The 24132-nt window shown below is 40.5% G+C and overlaps 1 protein-coding gene across 3 annotated transcripts in view; it reads right to left on the bottom strand.

Moving 5' to 3' along the window:
• cacna1ha (calcium channel, voltage-dependent, T type, alpha 1H subunit a) overlaps positions 1-23856 on the bottom strand; it is a 65634-nt gene extending 41778 nt beyond the window's left edge. For all 3 annotated transcript variants that reach the window (XM_069709997.1, XM_069709998.1, XM_069709999.1), the window contains exons 1-7: positions 23736-23856; positions 22905-23038; positions 21613-21710; positions 15075-15234; positions 6233-6557; positions 2351-2443; positions 568-806 (exon numbers count right to left, since the gene is read on the bottom strand). In XM_069709997.1, the coding sequence (XP_069566098.1) occupies positions 568-806; positions 2351-2443; positions 6233-6557; positions 15075-15234; positions 21613-21710; positions 22905-23038; positions 23736-23828 (1142 nt within the window). In that variant the 5' untranslated portion in view covers positions 23829-23856. The remainder of the gene's footprint in view (positions 1-567; positions 807-2350; positions 2444-6232; positions 6558-15074; positions 15235-21612; positions 21711-22904; positions 23039-23735) is intronic.
• Between the last annotated feature and the right edge of the window lie 276 nt (positions 23857-24132).

Below are 24132 nucleotides of genomic sequence, written 5' to 3'. Positions count from 1 at the left end.
CGCTGATGCATCACGATGCGACTTTTTGTTTCGAAGAAAAGTGCTTCTGGAAAGAACAGTGGAGTTCACTGTGCAGACTTTTTGACTTGTTTGAAGTCATTTTGGGTGTGATGACACACGACCCTCTAACCTGCCTTATATATTTATCCATTATGGAATGCACGTACTGCATGTGCAATATTTTTTACACAGGAAACTGATGTTGAGGAATTGTAGCTTTACTTTCTGACCGAGGTGAGAAACATAACTGTTAGTAACCAAATTATTGAACAGAATGAACTGAAAAGTGTACCATTCAAATAGAAAGAGATGCTTGGTAAATGGTGAAGTTGATGGCAGCAATCAGAGCAGATGTGACTGTGCCCAAGCCCACCTCTTCAAGCAGGTGTGTGCATAATACGGAGCAATCACACTGGTCAAACAAGCTGAATGTTGGGGGTGAAATGTGTTTGTGCACAGATCGCTGAGTGTGGGTACACCCTTAATTTGATCTTCCCTGTATTTGAGTCGACACTCCCAAACATTAAAAGAACAATGCCATGGAAAAGCAGACAGTCAGTATTGTACCTGTGCCATCCAGAGTATATCCTCTGCAGCCTGCGAGTTAGCTTGCGGTAGAGGTGACTAATGTAGCGTAGCATCTCCTCATAGCATGAGCCTGGTTCGCTGTAGCTGGCGAGCGTGGAGTCATTGGACATGTAGCGAGCACGCTGCTCCCTCATCAGGGCGTTCTCCCTTTGCTTTGTCTCAGAGAACTGGGTGGCGATGACCACGAGGCACAAGTTGATCATGAAGAAAGAGCCCACCTGGTTGGTAAGTTTGAGAGTAGTTAGAGAGGAAGCCTCATAAAGTGATAAAAAAAATAATAATACAGCAGAGCAGTTTTGTAATGAAATACAGTAGAAGCAGTTATATTATGTCAACCTGCAGACCTACTATATAAACAGGCTGATTTAGTGGGAAGAAGTCTGTCACCTTGCTGTTAGAATATAGAATCAACACTGAGCCTACTTCATCAATATTTCATTTCAAGGAGCAACTCACTGTTGACTTTTTCTCTCCTTAAAAAGTGTAGTAAAACATTCTGTCATTGTACAGCTTATATATTAAGGTGCAGCCTGTCGACGATGGGATGGCAAAACTGACTTTGCATTTAACTTAGCTATTGCAAAATATCAATTACGCTCCAATGAAGCAGTAAATTAAGAAACACATTATATGTCAAGACTTTCTTCAAATGTGTATTTAACATGTAATTCTGTCTGCTACTGAAAGACAGACAGGAAATTAGATGCGCACTTCGTCCATCAGTTTTTTTAAATTCTTTTCTCTGACATTCCCATTTATTTCAATTTCTGTGTCTCCCACTTTCCATAAGATTCACTTTGTTTTGCTTTCAGTCCCTCTTGTCGGGCCTTCCTGCTCTCATCCCATCGTCTCTCCCCTCTGATTTCCTTTCTCCCTCTCTCCTTTCAAATGCATAATAAGCACTTTTACTTCAAACGACAGGCGGGCAGGGAGCTCATACGGCATTGTAAAATATAGCCTAAGCTGGGATCTTTGAAATCCCCCACAATAGCATGGCAAGAGTGAAATGATACACGATAAGAAGTCTACGAGGTTCAACAGAACGGAGTCTCGCTCCGGGCAGAGTTTAGCAGTTAACTTTAGAGAGGTTATTCTGGGTAAAATGCAAGTACACAAAAATATCCTTTCGGCAACACATTATACATATACATATTTGTTGGAGCATTCAAACCACAATATTTTCGACTGTGAAGGGCTTTAAAATGAGGAGCACGATTAAACAGGGGCACGATTAAAGACGTGTGAATTTCGGAGAGAATCTGTCATCATTCTGTCTGGTTTTAATCAAGTGGGTTATTATTGTATATGCTTTTGATAATTAAATCAGAGCACATATGTGACACTGTGTGTGATGCTGAAGAAGTGAGTAGTAGATTTAAACAAAATGACCACATTTATTTCATATTCAGAGTCACTGGTTGGAGGAAACCTGACTCGACTTGTTCTCAGTCGACTAAGTCCACTCGGGGACAGCAATAATTTACAGATAGCTGTTTCCCCATCGAAAAATACACATTTCTTTATGAAAACTGAAGAAAATCAGAGTTACAGTGACAAATTCAGCTTCATTTGGCTGGGTGAGGTAAAAACAGGACCATGTTAATCCATGTACCATGTACTGTATCTGGGTCAGATATGTTGGTTGGATATTAAGGTTTACTTTAGTTGGGGTTTTTTTATCATTTTTTGTCACTTGCTTCTGGCCACACATTCAGATATTAGTTAAGGTTGTAAGGTAAACAAAAAAAAAGGTGGTACTTACAATAATGAGCAGTATAAAATATATAAAATTGTAGAAGGAGTGTGCATCCATGACATAGTACATGATATCGACCCATCCTTCCAGTGTGATGACCTGGTGGTGGGGACAAAAAGACACACGGACAGAGAAAGAAGAAACCTTTTACTTTTCATGAACAGCAAAATAGAAAAACATTCCCTTATAGCTCTTCCCATTACGTTTTCTTCAAAAACATATGACAAACACACCCACACATGTACACAAAACTGGGCACACACACACACACACTGTGTGAACTAGACACACAGTCCAAGACACAACATACAGCAAACAGACGCAGAACATTTCCAGTTCTGTTTTTAATGGGCATCGCTTTGAAGAAATTCTGTGATGTCTCTACAATCGTGTGTGTGTGTGTGTGTGTGTGTGTGTGTGTGTGTGTGTGTGTGTGTGTGTGTGTGTGTGTGTGTGTGTGTGTGTGTGTGTGTGTGTGTGTGTGTGTGTGTGTGTGTGTGTGTGTGTGTGTCAGGGGACTGATGCAGCTATTTCACGTAGCCACTATGCTAATGAGGAGTTGAGATGTTGAGACTTGAAAGCGGTGGCTCAGCTCAGCCAAGCCGGCAATACACTCACACCTCAACATTTACACCTCAGCTGGCACAGAACATTACGGCATAAAGTGCCAGAGCACACAAAACAATAGCATGACACACACACACACACACACACACACACACACACACACACACACACACACACACACACACACACACACACACACACACACACACACACACACACACACACACACACACACACAGGCGACTAATCCGCTCTCTTCTGCAATACTCTCCTCAAACAAGATTAGCCAAAGACCCAAGGACTGTCATTTCTGAGAATACACCTGTTCACTATCATCACAGTGCAGTTTTATCCTACAGAAACAGACAGAGTACACGTATATTACTAAATACTAAACATATACTAAATCCAAAAAACATCAAGCCAGGCCAGGAAGGGTAGTTTACAACCAGGTCTTACAAGTAACATTTCACTGTTGTGCCTAATTTATACAGTTAATCAAGAATTCAAATTGTGTACATCAACAATAAAAATAAAAAAACATATCTTCTTTATTAAAAAAGAAGCAAATACAGTTCATTATGGATCATCACCTCTGTGACTTTAAATCTGGATGGTGTGTTTCGTCATTTTGTAAAAGTCATAAGTACGTGCAGAAAAGAGACGATTCTCAGCTGACATTGTTTTATTCAACAGAAGACACAGAGGTAATAACCTGAACAAGTCACTCATTGACCCGGGCCAAACCCATTATCTGCTACTGGCTCATCTCCAAAATCAGACAGAGCCAGCAAAGTATCCACTGCTGCGATTCATGCTAATGGCTCGCATGTGAAGCAGAGAGCGTGCTCTCAGCTGTCACTGGTGACCAATGATGTAACCAACACATTGTTCTTGAACCCGTATGGACAGTTTGGGCGGAAACGTGCCTGTGTGTGTTCAGGGTCATATTTATTAACCTTTAGTTAGACAGGAACATTGGCCTGATTACCTCAAGATGCCCTTTCTCCTCAAGTCCTTTATCTCTCCTCTCCACCTTTTTACATGTCATTTTTTTTCACCTTTCTTTCTTTTTCCACTCTCATTGTCACCCGTTATCATTCCTTCACACTCAGCTCTGCTTTTTTGTCACTGCGTTGACAGAGGTCATCCCTTTAACAGGTTTTCAAACCACCAATCAGGGCTGGGTTTGAATGTCAGTACAGCCTCCCAGAGCAGTACGATTCCGTATAAAATAAGAATACTTAAAACAGAAAAAAAAAAAAAAAAAACAGGAAGATATTTAACATGTTATGCCAAGTTCTGTCTTCAGGAATTAGATTCACCTTGAGAAATGTTCCTCATATTTTGATCCGTTTTGTCTCGACAGTGTGAATTTCACACAATTTATAATAACCTAAGGTCACACAACAGACGATGCAGCTACAGTCAGCCCTGCTGAAAAAGGCATTCACCCCATATTACTCAATAATGACACTTCAAAGCCATGTTTGACAGGAATCAAATGGTTTTATCAGTGCAATTTGTCATTATTGATGAACCTGATGAAACATTGTTTTTACTAAATGACAATGTCTGGTAGTTTTCTTTGTAGCTGTGCAAGCCCCTGCGTGGCATGAAACGATATCGCAATTTTAACACGATTAATTGTGCAGCCCTACATCCTCTTATAAAATCCGTCGTTACCACTCCAGTAAAAAAAAAAGAAAGAAGATCCAAATCCTTCCTTCAAAATGTTGCAAACTACCTTTTTTTCTGGGTTTGAAGCAGAAATTCTCCTGTTATGTAAACCTGACCACATTAGACTGCCTTTGTTTGTTTTTCAGCTAAATATATTTCCAATTACTAAAACTGAGGATGCGCCTAGAACCAGCAAGGGACTCCACAAGGGACGATGTGGTGTATGGGGTCGCCCTACCCTAGTCAGGACACAATTTAGCAACAAGGTTGGACGAGGTGGGTAACCAATGTGGTGTGTTAACAGCTCGTTGTACTGTGCAATATTCCCAAGGTAACCCAGAAATAACTCAATTTGAAGCCATGGGCTAAAATGTTTTCCTAACCCTATGCTGAAATGTATAATTCATATTCTTTATATTTACAGATACTGAAGGGAATACAGCTGTACAAAGGGATAACAAGGCAGGCACCTCATTTCAAATTCAACACAGCTCTTTTCAACATGCTTTCTGTCTCTCTCCCTCAATTTCTTTACTCTTTCCCCCATCACTTTTCTTTCCTTCTCATCTGTTTACAACCAACCGTCAAGACATACTCTGTAAATTGAATAAAAGGGATAAAATATTTTGTACAGATGTTTTGACCGTGTGAACTTCTGCGTGTCATGTTACACCACTACAAATTGGTAATAAATGCCAGAAACATTTTCAAATATCATTTGCATCAATCTCTTTCACACTGACAGTTATAACAGGTTCAAAAAGGCCTTTGAATCTAATGAGGTTTGTGGTCACACGGTGAGACTTAACAAACACTAAGACACTCACACACACACACACACACACACACACACACACGCCTAGCTACATTTATTTTGGCTAAGACTCAAAGTGCTGTTTACTTGAAGGAAAACAAATCTATAATATCTACTCTTTAAAGCCTCTAACTGAGCTGAGACCAAACACACACACACACACACACACACACACACACACACACACACACACACACACACACACACACACACACACACACACACACACACACAAACAGGGAAGTTGTGGGTATCTAACAGGGATCAGTAGCCTACGCCAGTTTGTCTTAGTGTGTGTTTTTGTGCAGTTCAGAGTAATCTGAAGGTAAGAGTCTTTGAGAATGTCATGTTGTGCAAGTCAAAGGCCATTAGACACATCAGACAGATCTATCAGCAAAAAACTACTACATACTGAGAGGATGGGGCTTTCAGGTCAAGGATGACTTAAAAAAAAAAATCTGTTATTTTTGAAAATAAAAATAGCATTTTAACTAGCTTGGATAGTTGGGTAGTTTTACTTCTGAGAAACTCACTCAAAATCTAAAGTGGTCGTCAAAAACTATGAAACGTATTTTCATGCATTCACATGTTGGATTTGCTAAATCCACAGCTGTCCAGAGAGTGTAAAGTGGAAGTGAACTACCTAAAGTTTTTCACAACTGCATGAGATGGCTGAACTGTTCAGGTTGGTCAAACTAGTGTGTTGTTGTAAACAATTATGAGTTACCACTTAGCAAAATACAAAACTGAAAACTAAATCCCCCAACCAAATCTAGTAAACAATAATAACAATACAAGTGTTAGTTTCTAAACGGCCAACTTCTTACCTGGAATATGGCTATCCAGGCGTAACCAATGTTGTCAAAGTTGACAGCTCCCTTGTGAGGGTTGAAGTCCCCGGGGCGGCAGATGTTGTAGTACTGGTTCCAGTTAACACAGCCATTAACGCTGGCCCCACCCACGGCAGGGGATGATCCAATCAGAGCTGAACTTTGGTGGGGGGCGGCCAATGAGCACTCGGCCCCGCCCTCACTGTTGGGTGGCACGTCGTGGCAGCGCAGCATCCCGTTCTCACGGCCGGCTGAGCAGATAAACGGGCTCTCTTCACCTTCCTCAGACATGTAGTAAGGATCTATCGACAGATTGTACATTCTGGATGGAAAGAAGAATAAAAACAAAACGATATGTTGTTACAATACATTATTTATAGACACATTTACATTTCAAGTATAATGAGCCTGTTTTTCAGCTGTTTGTATTTACTGTATATTTTGAGAAGAGCAGATTCTACAGTGGATTATAGCAGCACCACAGATACATTTAGAACTGACTGATGTCCATTGTGACACATTTCACATTACAGGATAACAGAATATACACAATATATGCCTTGTGAGAAGCAGGACTCCAATTTAGGATATTCTAAGCCATAACAAATTTGTAATGATTCAGGATTAGGTTGGTCATTGTCTAAAGGTTTAACCAGATGTACCACATCCCGGTTGTGTGCCTCCGCTTACCAGTCAAACTGCAATTTACATCCATGTTTGTCTAGACTCGTATGATATATGTAGTGGAGACTTTGAAGGAATTTAACAAAAGGTAGAGAAACAAAAGAATTGAGTCAGTGTCCTTGTGTGTGTTCACATGCTTGGCCTATAAAACTGATTAGACAATGCTCCCAATATGGATGTTGCTGCAAAGAAAGTACAAACTGTAAAACATGGATGCTTAACACACATCTTCAACGTCACAACACAAAAGATCCATTTGACCACCACAGTTTGAAGGTAGACACCAAAGATTAGTGTCACCAATTCAGTATCTGACCCGATGTGAAATATGGTCAACATGACATGCATCTTGCCGTCACGGTGGGTTCTTTCAGCACGAACGAACAACCCCAATGACTGTGTGCTCTCCTGCCCAGCATCTGAGCACATGTCCCACATCCTTTCCGCAGCCAACCTGCTGCTTAGTGTCCCCAGGAGTGTCCCCAGGGGAGTCCCCCACTCCCCCCTCCCCCCGTCCAGTGTCCTATCAGGTGCTTTTATATGGAGAGAGAGATGATCAGTGATTCCCTGCAGCTGTGCTACTTAAGCCTCTTCCAGGCACCGTTCCCTGAACCACTCCCCCAATCAGTCCCTCCTGCAGCTGAGCCAAACCACGCTCCGCTACCGCAGTCACAATCTCCCCTTCTGTTTCTCAGTTATGGTGCTTTTGCAAAACATTACGATGTCACAGTGAAGTTGCCCTTTGACCTTTTGGGTTTATAATGTGATCACTTCATCATTTTACCCTTTTCAACATTTTGTGTGAAATGTTGTTGTTAGGATATAGGTTCTTGAGTTATGACCACAAATGTTTTTTGTCAAGTCACAGTGACCTTTGAGCCCCACAATCTAATGAGTTCATCATGAGTTTGTGCCAAATTTTAAGTCCCTCAAGGTGTTCGTCAGATACCATGCTTATGAGAATGGAACGGCACAGACAACCCGGAAATGTAACTCCTCCTTACGCCTCCGGGCCAAAGCCATCACCGGCGCTGAGACATAAAAATCAATTTGCTTCTGCAGAAAAGCAAAAGAAATGTTGCTTTGAGCACTTTTTGCACTGAGAAAACGTTTTTATTGGTCCAATTGGTCCAATTACTAATAAGCAGAATCAGATACAGTTGTACATTGTGACGTTAGGTAAACTCAGATATTAAAACCTGGATTAGATGCTAACAAACAATGTAATGTAAACAGAAAGGGTGGATGTATAATTAAGATTACTTAGTGGGCACAAATTTATATACAGATGTTTTTTTTTTTTATTTGCTCCTAAAAATTTGAAGTGTTCTCTTCTTCTACAACATCTCCAGAGACCAGAAAATCTTCCCAGCAACATAATAATGGGATAGATGAACGCTCTGAAATATAATTGGTCAGTAGCTCCAGGTGCAGCCAATAGAGCAAGTGAGACGCCTTCACACTAATAACTTGAGTTTTCTTCCTAGTTATTGCTGATATCTTTCTGTTATTATTTTACTGGATCTTGATAGACAACTTTTTGAAAATCTTCAATGCATATAATAAACCTATTTATTTTTGTTAAAAAGATTCTCTGCCCACTTGATTGTCATCATTAATCAGTTTTACTGTATGCAGGGGATCACAGTTTAATCTCACGTGGCCTCTACACCTCTAGTCTTTCAACTTCACTTCAGTTTGTGCATTAACGTGTAGCCTTCATCAAATCAAGCGCTACCAGAGAATGGGGAGAAATAAACAAATAAACCCTGCAACAGTAAGTGTGCTCTGGTGTTTATTGCTCATTGCTCTTTAATTTGTTTATGTTGTCTTTACAGTTTGCATGCCTCAAATAAAAACAGAACATGCCACCTAACTCATAACACATGCTGCCGTGAAGATAACTTGCATTCAGAGGGAATCAGCACATAAAAAACCCTGATGGCTGAGAGAGCCAGTCATCTATTGGTATCCATAGTGACAGCTGTTTCCTACTCATCTGAGAGAGTGCTGAGTGCATCCCACAGTTTATCTACCTATTTAGACCCATCCCCTTACATTGGAGAGCTCTCCACAGCAGTGACTGTGCCTTTACAGCGCATCTGGAAAGTATTCACAGCGCTTCACTTTTTCCACATTTTGTTATGTTAAAGCCTTATTCCAAAATGGATTACATTATTTTTTTCCTCAAAATTCTACACACAATACCCGATAATGATAACGTGAAAAAAAAAGCTTTTTTGATATTTTTGCAAATCTATTAAAAATAAAAAGTGAAAAAAAATCACATGCACATAAGTATTCACAGCCTTTGCCGTGACACTCAAAATTGAGCTCAGGTGCATCCTGTTTCCACTGATCATCCTTGAGATGTTTCTACAACTTGATTGGAGTCCACCTGGTAAATTCAGTTGATTGGACATGATTTGGAAAGGCACACACCTGTCTATATAAGGTCCCACAGTTGATGCATGTCAGAGCAAGACATGAAGTCCAAAGAATTGTCTGTAGACCTCCGAGACAGGATTGTATCGAGGCACATATCTGGGGAAGGGTACAGAAAATGTCTGCAGCATTGAAGGTCCCAATGAGCACAGTGGCCTCCCATCATCTGTAAATGGAAGAAGTTTGGAACCATCAGGACTCTTCCTAGAGTTGGCCGCCCGGCCAAACTGAGCGATCGGGGGAGAAGGGCCTTAGTCAGGGAGGTGACCAAGAACCTGATGGTCACTCTGACAGAGCTCCAACGTTGCTCTGTGAAGAGAGGAGAACCTTCCAGAAGGACAACCATCTCTGCAGCACTCCACCAAGCAGGCCTATATGGTAGAGTGACCAGATGGAAGCCACTCCTCAGTAAAAGGCACATGACAGCCCACCTGGAGTTTACCAAAAGGCACCTGAAGGACTGTCAGACCATGAGAAACTAAATTCTCTTCTGATGAAACAAAGATTGAACTGTTTGGCCTGACTGCCAAGCGTCATGTTTGGAGGAAACCAGGCACCGCTCATCACCTGGCCAATACCATCTCTATGGTGAGGCACGGTGGTGGCAGCATCATGCTGTGGGGATGTTTTTCAGCAGCAGGAACTGGGAGACTAGTCAGGATGGAGGGAAAGATGAATGCAGCAATGTACAGAGACATCCTTGATGAAAACCTGCTCCAGAGCGCTCTGGACCTCAGACTGGGGCAAAGGTTCATCTTCCAACAGGACAATGACCCGAAGCACACAGCCAAGATAACAAAGGAGCGGCTTCGGGACAACTCTGTGAATGTCCTTGGTGGCCCAGCCAGAGTCCAGACTTGAACCCAATTGAACATCTCTGGAGAGATCTGAAAATGGCTGTGCAGTGATGCTCCCAATCCAACCTGATGGAACTTAAGAGGTCCTGCGGAGAAGAATGGGAGAAACTGCCCAAAAATAGGTGCCAAGCTTAAGTACTCAAAAAGATGAGGCTGTAATTGCTGCCAAAGGTGCTTCAACAATGTATTTGCTGTGTAGCGAACCCGCTTTGTAAAGTATCCCTCACAAAGTACCAGCACAACATCTCCTCACCATTATCTCTGTGATCTTAGCAGGACCCATCAATCTGATTCCAACCCCCACATGCCTGCAGAATGTGAACTTTTGGCAAACTCCTCTGGCCCTCCTTTATCACCCTTTTTCCTCATAAAAACCCAAATTTCTGCCACAAGTGACAGTACCCACACCCTTTTAGGTCTATAAACCTGTCACTTTGGAGACCATGTCCATAAACCAAAGAATACCTCCTTTTAATCCCTTTTGGTCAATACACCAACTCCACAGTTGACACTCTCTAGATGCCAAATGACCTCCAGTATTGACTATCCCGGAAGATCCACGTCTCCCTAATGTGGTCAGATGTTACCAAAAACTCAAACTATAAGAACAAATTATGGACTTGGTGATTCATAACTAAATATACTGCTATTCTGTACGCTATTATATTCTTATACTAACAGTGTGATGTTAATCAAAAGTTTCGGTGTCACTAAAACTATATCCTGAGTCTAAGAGATGTGAACATTGTTTAACCCAAATTCTCTACCTCACTCTCTTTCACCACTCTCTCTCACTTTTCTCCACCTCTCTCACCTCTCTATCTGAGTAATTAGGTAAAATGACTTTACTGTTTAAAATGTGATCTGTGATAATATCTCATACATTGGTGAAGTGAAATAAGGTACTTCTTTTATACATAGTTTGAATCAAATAGTGTTAAATGTGAGCCCTTATGACACCTCCTCCTTCTGACACCCCCCCTCTGCCTCTGAAACAGAGCGTCGATAAGGTGAAATTCGACACCCGGAGCCTCGTCCATTCTCTCCACTTTAAAAGAGGGCGACCTAAGCTGATCATTCATGATTCGTTTTTATTTTCTAAGATTCATTTCCTCTTCAAAGATTCATTTTTTTCGTCAGATTCATTTTTTTTTTCCGTCAAAGATTCATTTTTTCTTTCTTCAAGATTAATTTTAATTTCACCCAAGATTCACTTTGAGATTTGTTCTAGTTTCAGTTATTTTTGAGTTTCACTAAGTTTTGACCTAGTCGTTTCTTTTTATCTACCTTTTTGTTGAGCTTTTAGCGCACATAATAATCAAAGTCTCAGAGTATGTCAGCAACTTCGTTGATCACGTACTCAATTCAACCCATTTTTACGAGCCTGTATCACCACCAGTAATTTTGTTAACGCTACGAGCAAGGCCAGCTCTAAGCGTTCATCAGAGTTATAAGTAGTGACAATTAGTGAATCGCCGACCCAAGTCTCAACCGGCCGACGCCAGGTTGACCAAGACGTCTTCCGCCTCTCTGCCTGATGAGCTCCACGGGACCTCAAGGGCCAGCATCGTAGCCAGACGAACTGAATTGGAAGCTGAGAACAGGAGGAAACCCCCGTTATTCGACTTCCATCTACCGGACCTCTGCGCGACACCATCTGGACCCGTTTCCGGCCCGTGGTCAAAATCATCACAAAGTAGGCTGGTTCATTTCTTCAGGGTGGTGAATTCTAAAATAGTATTATCGATTTCAATTTCACTCATTCAGTTCTTTATCTGTTAGCTGGTACAAATTCCCTCTTTCACTTCATCAATAATCAGAAGTAATTTGTACATTCTCATTCATATAAAAACCTCTGTCATTTCTTGAGAAATTATACAATAAATCCTTTTTAATTAGACCCAACTGTGTCATGGTGGTATCTTTCTGAATATATCAAAGAATTTGAGTTCGATATGAGAATTCATAAATTCAGGTTATGATTGACTGATTTCATATTCATTTTGAATTAAAAATGTGTCCAATATTGGACTGGTGCCCCTTCTAATAACGAGAGCAAGATTTAATCCTCACAAAGTAAATTGACATAATGCTACAGCTGTGAATACTTACGTATGTGTTGTATTTTTGTTCTTTATTTTTAATAGATTTGTACAAATCTTAAACAAACTTTTTTCACTGTCATTATGGAGTATTGCGTGTAGAATTTTGAGGAAAAAAATGAATTTAATCCATTTTGCAATAAGGCTGTAACAATAAAATGTGGAAAAAGTGAAGCGCTGTGGATACTTTCCGGATGCACTGTATGTGGACTGACATTCACTCCTGAAGTACTGGTGGGGAGGGACCAGTTCAGGAAAGGTAGCCTTTGCTTACTGTCCTCTGCCTTATTCCCACAGCAATTCCAACCATTTCCCTTTTTTTTTTTGTCACGTGCCATTTTCCTGTTGCTGCCACCTTCCAGCACTTCAATGTTTGTTTGTGTGACTCATCCCTGCATGTTGCTGACTTTAAAGACTGTTAAATGATTCTGGAGATGTATACTGTTGATATACATCTACCAGCAGCCATTTGTCAGACTTAAATGCAGCCAAAGAGGCATATAATGGGAAATATCTGCAAAGCTCACTAAAAAAAGGAAAAAACAACAACAACAATGTAACTTTAATGTTTGTGATCAGTGTCATGTTGAACATGTTAGCTTAGAGGAAACATGTAATGCATGTGTTTAGTTCTGTGAAAGGAGACACGGCTGCCTTGGATATGAAATATTAAGCCGCTGTATTCTGTCTGTGTTTCTCTCTTGCACACAGAGAGGATTCAGCAACATGAACTCTGGTACAATTTGTACCATTACATCAAAAACAGAATTAGTTCAAGGATCTCAGAGACAGTGTTAGCTTCCTGAGGTTGTGGACACAGAAGCAAGTGTTTTTTCTATTCCTCTTGGATAATTTCATTCCCTGCGGCTAAATTGGTGACTGATCGGTTTTTCTTTGTTTGCCTGATTTAGGTGAGAGTGAATGTTTGTCTATTGCTGTTATATCTTATCTTTTTTCATCACAAGTCAAAATGAATGTGGCAGAATAGGTTTATGTCACATTTTCACAACATGTGCAGCGTGGAAATAATTGCAGCCTTTTCTCTTTCAGTCTTTCGGAAGTGGGTGACACAGTATCTCCTCTCTTGACAGGATCTCTAGCTGTGCTGAACTGTTTCGACTGTCTCACGTTGACAGAGTCTGTATCTTAATACAATTTTTCTCAGTTTTATATCCATCCCATTGGTCTTGCATTTTGCACACTCTGGTTTGAGCAAGGTAATTTTCAAATGTATTTGGGGATTTTATCACTTTGAAGTTGAAGTTTGAAATTGTCTCTTTTGGTTTATTCATTTTCTGTCATGTTGATAAGTTTTAGGTTGTTATAAACTGCTTTTCTGTTCAATTATCCTCTGTGCTAATCTGCTGTTTTTTCAGAGACATAGGCCTTTTCTGAAATACTGTAAGAAAACATTCTTCGGATTCAACATTTGCAAGATAATTAGCCACATCATCTGCAAAGAGGAGGGTATCAGAACTCTTGCATTGGCATGTTCTAATTTTTAGATACGTTTATTAATACTCATTTCAGTCAATCCAGGGCTGATACAAGATCCTTATCTCACTCCATATCTGCACATCTCCCTCCCTGTCTCCCTCCCTGTCTCCCTCTTTGTCTCGTTGCATCCCTGTGTATGTGTGAGGCCATACAGTGGATACATCCTGAGGGCACCATGCAGTGTGCACACTGTAATTTCTGCATTTTTGCTATATGTAATGGATGTAGATGTAACTATTACACCCTATAACAATAAGTCCAGTGACATGACTGAAGAAGGAGCATAAAAGGATGGCAGAGAGAGAAAAAGGAAGAAAATGAGAGGAATAAAGAGCAGATTAAAGAAAGAAATACCATATTTAAGTTAAAGTTGGGGAGGCAAACAAAAAGTCAGAATTTGAAAATACAACCCTCCCTATGCAGTTCACTCCTGCCTTATCTGTCCTATCCCCGTTCAATACAGGGCATATGCATTCACTTTATACAAGCACGCGATACAACACTTACTCTTTGCCCTTCACCCTCTGTCGCTCTCCATGTGGCTTCAAAGGTTGCGGCCGGCGTCAGCCTGTAGTTACCCTTGTGAGCATCGCAATAAAATAACCCCTCCTCGTCTGGGCCTCACTCCTGACCAAATCACCCTGAGTCCCCCAACACCTCCACCTAGGCGACACACTCCTCGTGGCATGCATAAGGGCTGATAGACTTGATGTTGGGGTGCGGAGTCCCCGTCCGATTATACACTGCTCTGGCCTGACGCTCGAAAGTTTAATCTCAGTCCTCGTCTCCAGGACTAACTTAATATCTGAAGAGACACACATGTGCAGCAGTGCCAGTAGAAATGCCCCCTGATATGATATATAATAGGCTGAAAGGTCATCATGAACTTTTTGCCCAGTGACACACATGCACGCACACACACACACACACACACACACAAACGCTATCTACCCCAAATTTAAAAATATTATCTGTGTGACCTGCTATGTGCTGCTGCTCCATATGAATATGGAGAACAGATCTTGCAGGCAGAGCGCAGGGAGAGTAAAGTAGTAAAACTGATTGCAACCTCTAACTCTACTGATGAAGGAAAAATATCTTAAATCAGATCCTCCTTTGACCAAAATGCATTTTTCAAATTTCTTTTATCTAGATTTGATAGAGGAGACAATTTCCAGGGGACATCTGTGCCAATTCCAGCCTGGAAAGAAATGAGAAAATGCAAATTCTCTACAACAGTGCTGAATTCCTTACGTTCTGATGTCCTCTCCCAAGAAGCAGCGGTTGCGCAGTAGTCCTGCCCACAGCTGGACTCCCACGATGCCGAAGATGAAAAAGACAAAGAAGCAGAGGAGGAGAACATTCCCCAGCATGGGCAGGGTGTCCAACAGCAGTGTCACCAAGATCCTCATACCTACAGAGCGGGACACAAACATCAAAGATGCCATGAGAAATGACTGATTAATACTGCCTGACATGCATTCAAATACATGATGGTTGAGTTCTGCATGCAGCGAGCGTTTTACTAGCCCTCTGGTTACTATACACCGTGGTAACCTCTATTGATCTTGTGAGTTTGGAACCCACAACTTCATCCCCACAGCCAATATAATTACAAGTGATGAGACTACTGAGAGTGACAGTTCGACATTATTTCATCCTCTGGGATTTGAACTCACAGCTTCCTTGTGGCTACTATTATCTAACCACATGCATTCAGCATTCAACTCTCGCTGTCGGATGTGTTCAGTGTCAGGGAGCCTGCGCCTAAGGTCCTCGCGATGTGTTCTGTCGCCTTTCACATATATCACAGCCCTGTCACATTGATCACATTTACAGCATTATAAAACCATTTCTATGGACGTACCACAGTGTCACTGCTCATTTCTACAAGTGCTGTGATATTTTAAAGGAAATCTCAAGTCTAGACTGTTTGTTTGGAGGTAGGTAGGTAGGTAGGTAGGTAGGCAGGTAGGTAGGTAGGTTGGTTGTGCTGAGAAAAATGTGGCAGAATCTGTTATCACGACAACAGGTGGAAAACAAAAACAAAATGGCCTGTTTGTGAGATTTACAGCTGTCAGAATGAGCCTAATACTGCACAAAGTTCACCAGTGGTCTTATTCAATTTGTGCCACTAAGCTAAAGATGATCAGGTACATAGTAAAATGTCACCTTACTGTCCATGAAGTTATTATTTTGTGTTCATATTTGTAAACACAGAGGAGCAAAATGATAATATTCTTGCCTTTATTGTTCTTAAAGTGAAATATAATGGAATAATTCATGTATAAATGAATAGTCCTTCACATTTACCAAGATGTTGTGGTCACAGATACTAATTATAGTCACATTACCAGGCTGATTAACAAAATAAGATCACCAGTTGGGACCCAACTTGCTTCACTTTCCTCAGTTTGCATTGTTTAATTGCATTGTTTAATTAAATGCACGACTAAATTACATGTTTAAAATGACGTGACTGACAACATTAGAGAATAAAATTATTAATTTGGAATCACAAAGACCTCAGAAGAAAAATGAAATATTGAGAAAACAAAAATGATGCAGATGTGATTGCCGCCCACTCCTCTTTGTTTTACAAGTCTAGAATGTATCCTGACAGACTCGGTGACGTGCTCACTGTCCCCGCTCAGAGGGAATGACTCATCAGTGTTCACTCCTTTGTGCACTCATTAGCCACAAAGTTTTTGTCCAGGACATATTTTTTTACAGACAGTGTATCACAGGACTATGCAGGATTATTTGTATTTAATTCATTAGTTCATCCTGCCATCAGCATGGACTGAGGAATTTAAAAAAATCAAATTAACTATTTGCCTTTCTTTAACGAGTGACTGTTTACAATTCAGTTGCAAATCTCAAGTTGAATCTGCTATAATGTTAGTTTATTTTTATGCGAGATATTTGCAGCAGGCCGTTGTGGGTCAATCCATTAGGGCTCGAGCTCGAGCTATGGCCTCGAGGTAGTCTAGAAACTAGGAAAACACAGCATCACTTCTAGTCAGTAAGACACACAGGGAGGAGTTACATTAAGTTTATAAATTCAATAAAGTGTTAAATCATTGGCTGCCCAGCAAACTGTTTTGTATCTTCTGCTCTGAATGAGATCACTCACTTTTTACATACATATCGGTCATAACTCCCGTTTAAGAGCTGTGGCTGTAGAGGCACGCTCACACAGGGAAACATACACACACTGAATACACAGTATTACTATAGAAGCATCTGTGTGCAGTGAAATCAGCTCAGCAAACAAGAATATTTCACAGCCCTGACATCCCTAAACCGCATACTAATGTTTATCCAAGCAACATTTTGGACAAGAAGAAATGATTCAGCAATTAACTGAATTCCATAATAATAATATTATTATAATATAATAATAATAATAATAATAAAAGTAAAGTCAAAGCAAAAAAGGACATTTAAAAGTAGATTGACAAAGCATTTTCTCTCAGAATTATAATACACTCATTAAAGGTGGGTTTAATTAAAGTAATGCAAGTGAATAGTGTAAAAGTGGCACTCTTGATGAGGCCATTTGAAACAGAAAAAGGTCCTCTATTCAAAGAGTCAAACCACTGCGATAAGTTACATTTCCTATAAGCTTTATATTTCTGAAAAAAATGCCATATTTCCTGGCAATAAACAATATTTTAGCCAGTGAGAAGAGATTGGGTTTACGTTGTTGAAAAGGGGCGTAGAAAAAAAAGTTTTTCCTTTGAAGTGTTATGGGAAGCAATGAACTTAGGCCTTGCACTATAATATGATTTTGTAATAAAGACATAGCATTGCTTCTTAAATTATAGAGAAATTAAATATATCAAACTGAAATATCATAGGTGGGCTGGCAACCCACCAGTGTCATTTGTGCATGAAGTCTGATTCCTGAGCTTTACTTTACTGTATATTTATCAAAAACATAGTCACAGATGTGAATCAGCACACATTTTCCATAGTTAGTTAGGCTGCTGTCAATCACATTAGTGCCTTTTATGTAATCTGTGGTGCTGGAGACAGCTTTGTTTCCTAGTAATAGCTTTCAGGACGATGTCTCCCTCCAGGCTGCATACAGTGAGCACCCTAACACTGCACCAAGACCGGGGTGAAGTACAAATGCAGGAAACAAATGACTAATACGTCATCTTCCCATAAGCTGCAGGCGCCATAGCTCACACAAATATAAAGTGAAAATATCATTGCACTTTTAAACGTTGTCAACAATAAAAAAAAAATTAAAAAAATGTCTGCCAGTGCTTTCAACTGTGTAAGTGAAAGGGAGACAAATTTGTAGGGGGAGACGATCCGTTGGGCACAACATAAGATAACAATATTATCCCGGCAGACAGGGGAGTGTAGGCTGATAAGTGGTGGAGGAAGTTCTCAGATTCCAAAAGTAGTGACACAGCAATACAAACTCCATTACAAGTTGAAGTTGTGCATTGAAAATATCCGCAAAATTAAAGTAAAATGTTTCTTAAATCAGAAAACTTTCCCTGTGAGTGCTAAACTACTGTTTTTAGTTTTTAGCTGCCACGAGTGAATGAATGCAGAGTCAGCACTTTATTGCCGCAGTTGGATGAGGTGGAGATTTAACTAGTTTATATACTCTTGGGCATCATAAACTATAAATGTATCATACTTTATCAGCTCATTGTATCCATTTTATCTAAAATCTTAATTGAAAATAGTAACTGTTGTGAAGTAGAATTGGCCGAATACTCCTGTAAAGTACAAATGCATTACTTTCAAATTAAACACAAAAGTCACCAGTCGGCATCCATCAGGGGGTCAGTGGGTGGGAGTTGAGGTGTGTGAGGTGTGTGAGTTTGTGTGTTTGTGCGTGTGTGTTTGTGTATACATGTAAGTGTGTTTCTGTGTGACGTGTATCACTGAACGAAAATGAATGAAAACACTTTAATCCAGTCTTAGTAGAACATGTACAATGTGCCTATGTAATGGTATCTTTGACTTAGAAACAACTAATTAGAATGAATAAATAATAAATAAAGGAATATATATAAAGGAGTAAACGTTGTTCCAGTAAAGGAAAATCGAAAAGAATGATTACAGTTTTGGTGCAGAAGGCTACAATTAACACATAATATACAACAAGTATTCAACATTTCCAAAATAAATTAATCAAGGGGTTAAAGTAGGATTTTAACAATAACACCAAACTAATGCTAGCTTAAAAATGCAGCAAAAATATTAGCTGCATTCCTCTTACACCTTAGCAGTAAATGCTTTATTTTGGAACATAACCACCATAAAAGTTAACTTTCATATGAATGCATGCAAACACATCAACAGACTAAGAACAATCACCAAATGTATGGTATAGCACTTTGGATCCAACAAGATCAGACCATAACGGACCAGACTATTACTGCCTGCTGGGGTTGATTGAGAAGAATCCAAGTTGTGGTGGAAATAGGGATTTTTACATAGTTTATGGAAACATATTGTGGTCCACCAATGTCAAAATATGTTTCTTCTAATGCCACTATATAATGTGCATATTTTGTGCCGTCTTTTCATAACTTTGACATGCACTGAAAATTAGATCGAAACACCGAAACACTTGGTATCAGTTTACACAGGGTAAAGCGAGGTGTTTCATCTACCATCGAAGAATTCTGACCACGTATTCAAGAGACACGGTGAAACAAGGAGGTGACTGTGTGTGCACATGTGCATGCAAGGTGGAAGACACTTAGCCGAGACTTTGCAGACACCCTCTGCATGCAGCACCCTTGTAAACAGAGTGCTGCTCACTGTATCTAAGCTACTGCACAAAAAAACACATCGAACATCTGTCTGACAACATTTCCCATCCACTTAGGCAGAAAGGCAAACTGAGACAGAGTGATAGCAGAATGGTTGGAGAAAAACAGAATTGGGGCCGATCTACGAGCCGGGCTGGCAGTCACCCACAAACACTCAATCTCTGATCACAATACAGATGAAACAGAAAACAAAAGAGGTGGAGTACAAAAACAGAGAAAAAAAATGATGGAAGCAAGCTGGTGGTAAACATCCCTTGGGTGTCTCTGGTTGTGTGCACCTGTGAGTATCTGAGTGTGGCCTTCAGGGTATGATTGTGTCTGTGTGTCGACACTGACTTTGTGTTTTCCAGCCCAGAGTAATAATTGTCACCCTCATTGCAATTCTCTCCCTCTGTCCTCTCTCTATCTACCTCCGTCTACTCCACCTTCAGGGAGAGACTGTTGTAACCGGTTACAGCAAAACAACTTTTACTTCACCTTTTCTATGGCTGTAAGGAGGGTTTCTCTGGGCTACTTATTGACAAGGTTACGTTTAATCTTACAACGGTCACAATTGTCAGACACTGTGCGTGTGTGTTCGTGGTGATAGCTTGAGAAAAGCAGCCAACCTGCCATGCTTGATGATTGTGTTTGTGTGATCTGCAATGCCTAAAGCAATGACATCCACCTCCCCCATACACACACACACACACACACACACACACACACACACACACACACACACACACACACACACACACACACACACACACACACACACACACACACACACACACACACACACACAGAAAATGAAACAGACATATGCGTGTACAAATATATAACATCATCATTTACGTGGGTGAATTTCAGGTCAACCTGCGTCACATGTTAACAGCCAACTTATTGTGAGAAAATGGGGTCGTTATTCAACTACATTCAAATGCACTTACACACTCAAGCTTTTAGCTTGGTGGTGCCAGACAGAGAGCCCTGACAACAGTGGAGTGTGAACACTCCGATATTCTAATAAAACTCCCATTTTTCAATATATACTGATTTTATATGTACTGATTGATGTTTTATCAAATGGTATCAGATTCATGCAAAGTTTAAACCCATGTCAATAAACCTATTTAAGAGAACCGTATTGAACAAGATGGCTCCTGCTACTGGCAGCCTGTGTCTTAAAACCAGCTTGGCAGCTTGCCTAATGTATGCTGGTTAATAATATTGTAAGCTGTTATGACACCATTGTTTAGTGATTGTCTTTAGTGGTAGATTAATGGTCGCTTGTGTCACAGAGCTTTTAGGAAAATGACAAACGATGTGCAAGTTCTCACTCAGCACCGCGCCAGTAGTGAGAATAAAGCAAACAACTAAGTTCTGGATCATCGGTCAACTTGCCATTAAGTAGTGAGAATACAGACACCGGAGTAAAGCACTGTGCTGCTCAATGTAAACAAACTGACAGACTGAACAGGCGGTTGGCATTAAACAGCAGAGTATCACAGTTATCATTGGTTAAATGCTATAAATACTAGAAACAAATACATTAAATATGTTCGAAAACTGATACAGGAAATAGTTGTGCAGTTACAATAAGACACTGACAATAACAGGAGATGGAAATAAGCAGCAGGTGATCATGTATAGTTTCTCAAAAGGTAGTTTCAAAGTTGAAATAAAAACCCTTCTAGTTAACTGTATTTGGTTTTATAAAATCAATCTTATTTTTCAAATAAAATATTATCAACCTTTCATGAAATGCTGCCGTAGGTCTGTCTTCTTACTTTAAGTGATGCTACTCACAACTGCTCCACAATTTTCTGTGGTTTTAAAACCTTCAGATGGAAAATGGGTGAACAGCATTCACCTGGTATCTCATGGGTTTATCAGTTACTGATAAATTGGCTAAATTTAAAGCTACTGAGGCTTGAGATAAAAATCAAAAGATCAAAAGATCAAATAAACTGTGTTTTCAGGGAGAACCGAGGACTTACTTGGTACTCTGTTGATAGCCCGTAGTGGCCTGAGGACTCGGACGGTACGGATGGCTGACAGACTTGCGTTGTGTCCGTCCAGAGAATACTCCATCACCCTGGAGACATAGACAGAGAGAGACATTTTTACTTTATGTACTGTACTTTTTATTTTAAAAAAACCCACAATAATCACACACACACACACACACACACACACACACACACACACACACACACACACACACACACACACACACACACACACACACACACACACACACACACACACACACACATCGACACAAAGAAGAAACAACAAGAAAATGTATCGTTTAATTAAAAACTCAGAAAAACGTTTTCTTCTGCAGAGTCAATGTTGCAGCACACAAATAAAATGATTGTAAGAATATTCGAGAGTAATAGTTCTGGTCCTAATTGTGCTTTGTGTTGTGCTGACTGCGTGGGGAGTGTGTGTGGTCACACTGGATTGGCCCTCAGAGTGAGGCAGTAGCTGAAGTTATGTCGGCTGCTGACTGGGTCCTGCCCTTGCCTTAAACTATCTCACCCAACCAGCTGTAAGTCTGGGTTTACAGCGGGGGCAGCATTCACTCCACAAGTCCCCAGATTGTTGCTCAGACATTGCACTGCATACAGTATGTCTTACCACACAAGGAAAAGGAATTGACTGACTTTTCTTTGAGAAAATCGTTGCTTCTCCTCTGACTTTATGGAAGGTACATTTTCCTGTATAAACCACTGAAGATATTACTTACGATATTAGGTTCACTTGCAGCATTTTCTATGTTGATACGTGTCGGAGACAAAGGTTTTTTCCTATGTTGGAATTGAATTCCCTTCACTTGGGGTCAAACGGAGACCGAACGCTGTACATCAATACAAAGTACATTTCTATTTGAACAATAACAGAACATTGTGAGGACAAACACACAAACAGGAACACACACACACACACACACACACACACACACACACACACACACACACACACACACACACACACACACACACACACACACACACACACACACACACACACACACACACACACACACAAACTGACACATCTGTAACACATCTTTGCCATGTATGATCTTTGAGTAGCCCCATTCACTCCTCAAAGAGAAAACACATTGTGTGATGCATGCTGGTTTGTGTGAGATTGCACTTGTGCTTGTGTGATTGTTTGTGTGTACGTAAGTACGACAGGAATAAATTAAATGCTATTTTATTTAAAGAGAGACAGAGAAAAAGGATCAATATATGAGCAAATAGCATCGTAAAATACCCACCCTGCCATGACAATGACAAAGTCAAGCTGGTTCCACTTGTCACCAAGGTAACAATTGGGGCCAAAAATTCCCAGGGCCACCATCTTGATGACCATTTCCACCGCAAAGAAAGCAAAGATGCAGTCGTCCAAGACCTGGGCACACATGACACAAACACACATGAATGAGGTTTAACACAGACAACAATAACAACAAGACGACATCGACCTCTTGCACACAGAAAAAGGGCAGGTCCTGTTAAGTCTTTTCATCAATACAGAGTCACATTTTGAAAGTGGAAGTGCCAGACGAGGCTGTCTGAAAAAAAGCTCTCGTAACCATTCGTTAGTTTCATCCCAGCAGGGAACAGCTTTGACTTAGCATGGTTGTGGCGGTGTCTCAATTAATTAGACATCTACTGCGGCAAAAAGGAGATCTGTATTTGAATATAATGAGCACATCTGAGTGTGCCAAGAATCAACATTTCACTACAGAAAGAGTGTACAGGAACAAATTGGAGTAGCTTGTTTTTCAGTCACTTCACAACTTAGAAATTGTGAAAGGAAAAAGTCACATTAGTCACAAACACGCTGATTGAGTAAAAATCAAAACATGGCATATGACTTCACAGTGACAGGCGCTTAAACCTCAGACATGTCAGCAAGGTAAAAACATGCCTTTAATGTCATTGCACATGGTACAGCACCGTTTTATATAAATGTGTCATTCAGTAAACCTAGCATATGTCAGTTATGTGCTTTCATGGAAAGGAAGCAAGTGTAGCTTAGCGTACAAAAATAACAGAGAGTGTTTTAAAAAGCCCAACGAACAGGGCGAGACTGTCACACTAACCTGAAGGATGCGGCACCACTCTGCCTGGCAGGCAACGTCCTCACAGGGCTGAAACATCCCCAGAGTCACACAGTTGAGCAGGATCACCAGCATCGACACATGCTCGAACCACGTGCAAGAGGAAGTTAAGGTCAAAACACATATGATATCATTTTTAAATCATCAACAATGCAACAAACACGAACAATATGTTGTATAGAGCGTAGCACTACTCATTCCAGGTGAGACTTAATATCCTTCATGGTGTAGCAAAAACGAAAACAATCAGATGTCGTTTCAACTGCAAACAAACCCTCCAGTGACAACCACAGCTGAGTCCACGGCAGACAGGTGCAAACCACAAGCAGCAACAACATGGTCCAAACTAAGCTATGGATAATAGAAGCTATGATAGAAA

This window comes from Brachyistius frenatus, unplaced genomic scaffold (assembly GCF_029030835.1).
Source record: "Brachyistius frenatus isolate BFR_SWC_R1_liver_20210118 unplaced genomic scaffold, ASM2903083v1 Contig_88, whole genome shotgun sequence".
Lineage (NCBI taxonomy): Eukaryota > Metazoa > Chordata > Actinopteri > Embiotocidae > Brachyistius > Brachyistius frenatus.
Note: the sequence above shows the minus strand (reverse complement) of the source record. Positions and strands in the feature narration are given on the sequence as shown.